Raw genomic sequence first — 8,649 nt, 5'->3', positions numbered from 1 at the left:
TACAGCGCTTGCTGATGAGTAGCTGCTCAGTCCAGCAGTGTCAGGCCACGTGCTTAATAGAGCTGAACTCTGTACAGTCTATGCCAAGATTAAATTAAATATTCTCCTGGCATCTACCATCTCCTGCACCCACATCAACTGGACAATTTAAGCAGACAGATTAGAATGCATGGGATAAATACACGTTAGCAAGTTAATCAATGCACACGTTTTTGCCCTCCATATACATGATATATAGAATCATAGAATCATAGAATCATTAAGGTTGGAAAAGACCCTTAAGATCATCGAGTCCAACCATTAACCTATCACTGCCAAGTCCATCTATACCATGTCCTCGAGCACCACGTCTATCTGTCCTTTAAATACCTCCAGGGATGGAGACAACCACTTCCCTGGGCAGCCTGTTCCAATGCTTGACCATGCTTTCGGTGAAGAAGTTTTTCCTAATATCCAACCTAAACTTCCCCTGGCACAGCTTGAGGCCGTTTCCTCTCATCCTAATAAACTAACAATAATCAAGTCTAACACCTCAAATGCGTCGTCAGGAATGATATCAATGACAAAGCGATTTCAGCAGCCATGGGAGTACAGATGTCTGACATGGTCACACAACTTATTAACAAATGACACTAATTAGAACCTATTTCTGAGTGCTTTGCCCCACCTCAAAGCAAAAAAGAAGTTGAAAAGGTTCACGGAAGTGCAATGGATGGTGTCAAGCATGGGAAGACTGCTATCTAAGGAGAGATCAAATTGACTAGGATCTTCAGCTGGGAAAAGAGGCAGCCGAGGACAAGTATGAGGGATAAAATCGCAACGTTAGTATTTCTAGAGACAGAGGAAGTTCTGAGGGGTGCGGAGGAAACAATGTGCAGTGACACCTTGGAACTGCTTTTCCTATCAGAAAAAGTAGGAGACACGTAACTAGTATCTTAGGAGTTTTTAAGGCAAAGCAGAACTTTTCCACAAAGTATGTAATTAAATTATGGAACTCAATGCTGCAGGATTTTATAGATTCCAAGACTATCAATGGGTTAAAAACAACATTTAAAGGTATTCACAGAAATCCATAGGCAAGAATCAAACCCACAGATACAGAAATAACCTCCATCTCATGAGGTCTCCAAACTGCAGACTGCCGTAAATGAGGAGGTATATTGGAAGCTCACCATCCACGTGGGCTGTTCCTATATTTTTTTACCTGTATCCACCACCACTCACTGTTAAGAGACCCTTCTTGAACCAGCAGACTGTCCACCTGACCCAGGCTCAGTGTTCTCTTACAAAGCATAGTGCTGCTTTTTTAAGGTATCTTTTGAATGCAAACCCATATGAAGTCCATTTGTGCACCTATGGTTTCCTTAGTCACACTGCTCCTTCTTGTCATTTGAAATAAGCAGAGGATTATCTAGTATGTTGTAATTAAATCGGCAATGCACTGTTTCTGTTGTCAAGACATGAGTAATTTTTTCATGCACAGATCTGATTCCAGCGACACAGTTGCAAAGGCATCTTTTCAAACTCTTCTCCTTAACGCTGGATTAAATTTTTCTTCTGAGCTAAGCTGTCAGCAAAAACTGCTCTATAGTGAGTGGCAATCAATCCAGCCTTGTCTCTCAACAAGTTAAGAGTTTTGACATAGTGTGGTTCTCACATAGAGGTTTGCTTGTGAAAAGGACATTTAAATGCTTTTTAAAAGCGTATTTTTATTAAAATGATCCACTTTTAGAAGGAAAAGCTCTATCTAAAGAAGTAGGCTGTTTGCCTCAGCACCTCTTGAAATTTCAGTAATATTGCCACGCATGCGCTTGGGAAGACGTATTTCTTCAGTTTCACTTGACATTTTTCACTCCCTCATGTAGAAAGAAGTGTCAGCCAGGACTTGCCAGGAAATATGCCTGCTGGTACATGGCACACCATCTCAGTGAAGTATTAGCTGTTCAGCAACTGGTTGCTTATCTCTTGCATTACTTGAACAACAAGGATTATGAATTATGCAGCTACAGTAGGAAATGGATAAATATGACACATTTCCCAGATTTCATAAAAGTTAAAACAGTGGGCACAGAATAAAGGGATTACATTATGCAGAAGAAAAAACTGGGATTAGTATGAAGAAAACATTTCCTAACGAAGATGCCTATTAAACGGCTGAAAAGTCTGTTGTGGGAAGAGGTGGAGGCCTCATCACTTGAGATATTTAAAACCAGACTAGACAAAGCATTCATTTCTACAGGGGCAGAGAAAATGGATAAAATGACTTATTAGGCTTTTTTCTACCCATCTGATTTCTATGACTTAATACATTTTTTAAAATGCAAACTGCATTTGTATAACACAAGAAAGAGGCAGAAATACAATAAAAGTATTTTTAGTTGTAGTGTTGCCCAACACAATGAAACTTGATTTTAAAAGAAATTTATGCTAGCAACTCAGACTGCAAGATGACTTCTCTTTGTTTAAGGTCTAGCAGTGAAAGCTTTGCTACTGCCATCCACGTCTCTAAAAAGATGATTTACCATCCCCAGACTGGGGATTTATTCTCTGTGCCAGAACTCTTTATAAACTGTGACGGTTCAACTTTTGACAAGGGGAGCTGATGATTGCTAAAGGCAGAATGGTGCTTTACAGAAAAACAGTGGAGTACGGGGTTTCTGCCTAAGGTCTGGCAGACTTATAAACTCCCTCAGGAATCTCCAGCACTAAGTATTTACTGATGTCACTCAAAGGATAAGATCTAATCTGCTAGTATGAAAGTAAAAGTCAACTCTCAGAACAGTCTCTTTCCATCGCTTTGAATATCTTAAAATGATTTCAGAATTCTCAGTTCTTCTTCTTCCCCCCATTTTTCTTTATATCCTTGAAGGCCCTGCTCTATTTAAAATAAAGCGCACTGTCTTGCTTTTGTAGAAATATGAAGAAATCTGGAAAAAAAACCCTGAGAAACCTTAGGATAGTTAAAATGAGCCTGTTTAAGAGTAGAACACTGTGGAGCTTTCACTACAACCACCATCCACGCAGGAAGATGAAATCATGACGTACAATTGCTGTACAAGAAATCAAGATGCACAACTGAAGTGAACCGTCACAGAGGTAATGCAGGGGAAGGTGTCGAGTCATGGTGGTCCTCAGGCGTGGGACAGCCTCTCACTAGTTTTGAACCAGCCAAGACAAGGCAGAATGTAGCCACGTGTTTTCCTTGCTTTGACATCAAAACTATTTTAACAACCTACTGACACTTCCCCTCCGCACCCTGTTCACTCTCGCATCCTGGCTGCAATTTGCCATCTTTTCAGTGTTAATCTTGTTGTGCTGGACTGAGCTGCAAACTCAGTATAGTAGAAAAGGTTGTTTCATTTAAAAATACTGTTTACCCACAGTTCCGTATAGCCTTGTCCCAGCAGAAGGGGCAGAAAAGTAATGGGGAAATGAGAGTTGAATCTACCCCCGGAACTGGTTAGAATTAAGAAAAACAATGGTTCTGTGTCCTGATAACAAGGAACGCCCTCAAACACAACAGCATCCACCTTCCCATGAATCCCTTCCTCTGGTTGAAGTGATGTGTAGCCATTTAGCTCGAAAGCTGTATTTTCCTGTACTGTACTTGTCTGTTTGGCTCTGTGCTGCTGGACTTATCCGTATCTTCAGGTAATAAAGTCCATTGGGAAGAGTGTCTACTCCTGGATACATCGTAAAATGCTGGCAACCTTGAAGTTTGCCAACAGTGTTATCAAGACAAAAGTTCGCCTATTTTAAGTGTTTTGTATTAGCATATACAGTTTTGCAGGCATATAATCAATATAGTAGCCAAAGCTCACAATACAGCTAAATCAGACATCAGCCCTTATTTTGGTCAATCCGGTTTGAAAGACTGTAGCTTTAACTAGTTAGCATAATAGAGGGAGTACGCCCAAATCTAAGGATCTCTTTAAATTATAAAGTTCAATACTTTGCCATTTGGAAATGAAAAATACTCAGCTGTAGTAGCAGTAGCAAATGACACTTAATTACCAAATGAATTTTAAAACCCAGAAGGGTCAGCATGAAAAATGTTAAACTCTGTTTGCAGCAGCTCTACCCCAAACTCCTTATTTAAAACGCAGCCCCTTTGTCCCAGGCACAGACCCCTCTCCGCTTTGCACAGCTGCTCGGCCACAGCCCACCCACGGCCCCACGTCCTGTTTGTGAACCCACAGGCCCTGCTTTCCATGCAACCCGCTCTCTGCTCATTGCCCTTGAGGCTGTGGGCTCAGGCCACGCTTGCGGGAGAGCTTCATCCCTCACTGGGTCCCGCTCAGAGGACGGCCCAGCTCAACACATCCTTCCTATGTTGTGCCCAGCAACTACTACTGCATCATCCTGCCCCAGCCCTCAGGGGATACCGCTATATCATACTGTAAACAAACAGCCGGTGAGGATACAGTCTGCATCCATGGGATAAGCAGGAATTAAACCCCCAAAAAATCTCATTTGGACTAAATTAATCCTGTAGTAATGAATTTATAACACTTTGTACCTGGTGGAGTCACATGTCCAAAGCAGGAATAAAATCCTACTGAAAGGGAATGCCTTGGTGTGCAGGCAGTATTTTACGACCGCAGAAGCCATTACTCTCCAAGGAGAGAAAAAAGTCAGAGCAAGGGAAGGAAATGCAGGCAGGCAGGTACGCAGGGCTGGACTCCAGCCCCATTTACACTGACTTCAGCAGAGCTATTCCACTGCAGAGGACGTGAGTGTTCAGTTCTAAGTCTTATGGATGGTGCAGAATAAAAATAATGAAAGAGTAATATCTGAAGTTCTTCTAGTTTCAGTCACACAGCAAATATCTTCTCCACAAATAATTGAGATTTAGACCTCCTAGCAATTCTCAATGACCATATTATAAGTCATATAGGATTTTTATGAGACCAAAGCTGTAATAACATGCTCTGGCTGAGCGGCGGAATAGCTATACAATCAATATGTTTTTGCACGCTCGCATTTTTGAGTGGATTAGTATTGCAGCATAGTCTAAAATAACAGCATAAATTTAATGGGCTGGCAGTCTTAAAAGTAGTGAAGTATAATAACAGGTGTATTTATTTGTGCCGTGATGTGTAACTGATACCACTGTAATCCTGCCGAGATTAGGCTCTGTTTTGAAACAGAGTACAAAATACCTGGTGCTGGAGCTAAGATAATCTTAATCAACTGAAAATCAAAAGGAAAAGACAACAGGTAGCACTGTAGACATGTTGTGCAGAGGTAATACATATATATCACACATTTGCAAAACCTACTTCCTCTGTTAGCCAGCCCTTTATTAGAGACACTATATTCAGACAAATTGAACAAATCCTAAAACATGTAAATCCCTAACACTACAAATACATCTTTTCCCAAAGTTATGAAGTACTATAAAACCACATAGGTTTCTATTTTTCTTGGGTTTTGACATGATTGTTGTTGGATACTTAAAATTTATGAGTTCATAGACGAGTCAAACCTTGCAGTATACCAGAACTGGAGATGATACCTCTTCTAACTATATGTGCTTTACCACAAACATTAAAAACAATTACTTAGGAATAGTCATTTCTAGGAATTCTGAAAATATTTTAGTTATAATTGTTATCAAGTCATTACAGAAAAGTCTGAAACATTTCCTTTAATCATTCAGTACATGGCTCCATAACTCCATACACTTGAAAACTATAATTTTGCTGTACGTTTTCTTCTTACATATGTGTCTATATGTACACACACACATATATATATGTGCACAATTATAAAATGAGCGCCAAGAAAAGCAGGACCTTTACATTTCCACATTTTTCCCTATGTTTGCAATAGGAATTAAACTGTAGATACCACTTGTGCCATCTACAAAAATTGGACCAGCTTGACTTCAAATCCTCTTGGCAGACATAACAACCACTTACGCTCTGCCTTTCCCATCGGCATTTTTCATTCTTACCAAAGTCACTTTGCTCTAGGCTATACATTCAGTCTTCACACAATAAACCCCTCTCCCTCTTACGCCGCCTTGAAATTACTAAATCTTGTGCCTGACCCAAAAACCATGCTTGCACTGCTCAAATCCTCCTTTCAGTTTTTACCCTGCTGTGCGCAGGAAAACGAGTTTGCAGCTGTGGTGTTGACTAGACCTAGTTATACACATAAACATTAAATATTTCTTATTTTTGTGCTCTTCCAGTAGTTCAAGAAGTAGCCTAAACCATGCAACATACAAGCAAGCCTTACAGGGCCTGATTCTATTTGTGGAATGGTAAATCATCAGGAATTCCTCTGAACTCAACTAATCAAGACATGCTAATTGCCACATCTAGACTGCCATCAACTCACAACGGTGACAGAGGAAGTTCAAGGTATTAAACATTTTGAAGGACTATGCGTTAAACAGAAGCCTTCCCCAAGTCATAGTACCTCCTTACAATGCTCATTCTGTGAACTCAGAAAGCAAAAAAAAAAAAAAAAAAACAAGAAACAAAAAACAGTTAACCATTTCAGATTTTTTCTGAAATTTGTATTAGCGATTAGGCCCATTTCTTAATGGTTGGGAATAAAAGTCTGTCTTGATGGCTAAAGTCACATAAGCCAAATTCTCCAGTGTAGCTACCACAGAGTAGATATGCATGAAGCTGGTCAGGCAATTTGTTAGGAGGCCTAATGGGTTAGAAATGTGGTGTGGTCGTGGAAACGCTGGGAGGGCGGGCAAGCATAACAGAACATAGCTACAGAAGTCTGCAGAGCTCTGAATGCTCAAAGGGAAGCCTAAGGTATATGCACACTGAAATAAGTGCACCTAGAGAAGAGCAAACGTGTGGCTGGGTCCCTGGAAGTACTCATAAGCAGGAGTATCTCGGAGGGAGCTGCAACTATAAGACAAGTAAAGTGGGCTTCTGTTTGGGGAAGGAGTTTTGGAGACATGTTTTTAGTATGGTGAAAAAAAGATTCCTCATGTCACAGAATGCAAAAAATCTGCAACTATTAGCCTCCCACAAATATTTTTGCTGTAACAAGAACTGAAAAAGGCAATGGTAGCTTGTCTTATTCTTCTTCTAATACTAACCAACAAAGTGATTTCATTTGCTATAAATGATAATGAATGATAAATAACAGATATTCCGAAGCATGAGATGTTCTGGATGAAGAGATGCTGTACTTTGACCTGGAAGGTGCCTGTTATACTGATTTCTTCTAGGGTGGATCCTGCAGCCTTGACTGACATGATCAAGCCAATAGAAAGCAAGGGGCTACTCATCTGAATAGTGGCAGCAGCAGCAGGCACCGAGTTTGGCAATTTTGCTTTATCCCTTTCTACAACTCAGCCTTTTAAAATCAGCATGTAAATTTTATTTCCAGTATTTAGCTTAAAAAAGGGGAGAGAGGAAATAAAATTGAGTAGAAAAAAAGGACCATAGGGGCTACTGCTAGAGGGATGGACAACAATAAGAATAAATAAGAATACAAAGACAGGATAAATCAACTATGCTACACATGTGGCAATACATCTTATTTTACTGTATTTGTTATCAAGATGACATGCAGTCTAGAACTTCATGGCAAACACACTGGCAAAAGCCATAAACCATGAGAATAACAAGGCTCGAAGGAACAAGGCTTACAAAGACAACCCCAAGGGTGACTTTCTTAGATACCAGTAAATAAATCCCTAAAGGCAAGGAACTAAAGTACAGCAACCCTAGCAACCACACTAGCACCCGAATTGAGGTCTGGAAGAGCAGAGATGTGCAATTCCACACTGTCCAGTTGTGGGACACAGTTGCAACAGAGTCAAAACTTGTAGGCCTGTAAAATTCCACCACAGGGGTTGCATTCAGAGTCTGGGGACTTTCTCTTTGTACTTCCATGATTGTTATAACCAGGCAATTAGAAGAGGTGTGAGAAGGGCTAACCAGAGACGCCAACCTTTTGGGAGTCAGCAACAGTTCTGTTGGGTTGTCTGGTAGGCACTTCTTTCCCTTTCCCCCACAAGCTAAATTCAGAAGGATGTTGTTGTCATCAGGAAGACTACTAACCTCATCGTCCGGCAGGCACGTTTCAAACCTGCAAAACGGGCATACTATGACTCCTTGCGGGGAATCACCGAAGTCTATGATCTTGCAAAGGCATTTGGCACATACTCTGTGACAACACTCCAGCACTTTTGGTTTTCTCTGTCGCAGGTTATAACGGTTGTAACAGATCTTGCACTCAAGCTCATCTGAGCTCTGGGTCTCCACAGACTCCTCTGGTTGTTGACTGGTCATTTCTTCTGTTGGTTTTTAGACTTGTGGAAAGAGGAGTCAAGGGACAAAGAGGTCACTCGGGCTTATTTTAGAACTTTTTCCTGATGATCATATCACCCATCTCAAACAGGAAAAGAGGAGATGACGTTGTCAAAAAGCATCAGTAGGCGTCATCCATTTTCAGCTTCTGCTAGGGATTGTGTACTGCATGTCCTTTACTCTGAGCCAGGCATCCATCTGAAAAAAGACGGTGTGGAATTTTTGTGGAAGAAAAGAAAAGAGAAAGCTGTAGCAGGTGAAATATGCAAGTTACACTTTTAACAAGCTTAGCTTCCTTTGCTAAAAATACCTCCAAGGTAGTTTTTTTCTGTGCCGTATGGGGCCTACATAGCAG

At 40.7% G+C, this 8,649-nt stretch overlaps 1 protein-coding gene across 1 annotated transcript; it reads right to left on the bottom strand.

Annotated features, from left to right (window-relative positions):
• Positions 1-7,538: 7,538 nt before the first annotated feature.
• On the bottom strand, positions 7,539-8,276 carry RNF182 (ring finger protein 182; the record flags this gene model as incomplete). Its single annotated transcript, XM_082333576.1, has 1 exon — positions 7,539-8,276. One exon carries the CDS (start codon positions 8,274-8,276, stop codon positions 7,539-7,541), a length of 738 nt encoding a protein of 245 aa, XP_082189702.1.
• Positions 8,277-8,649: the final 373 nt, after the last annotated feature.

Source organism: Platalea leucorodia, assembly GCF_965183815.1.
Source record: "Platalea leucorodia genome assembly, chromosome: 1".
NCBI classification, from domain to species: domain Eukaryota; kingdom Metazoa; phylum Chordata; class Aves; order Pelecaniformes; family Threskiornithidae; genus Platalea; species Platalea leucorodia.
Note: the sequence above shows the minus strand (reverse complement) of the source record. Positions and strands in the feature narration are given on the sequence as shown.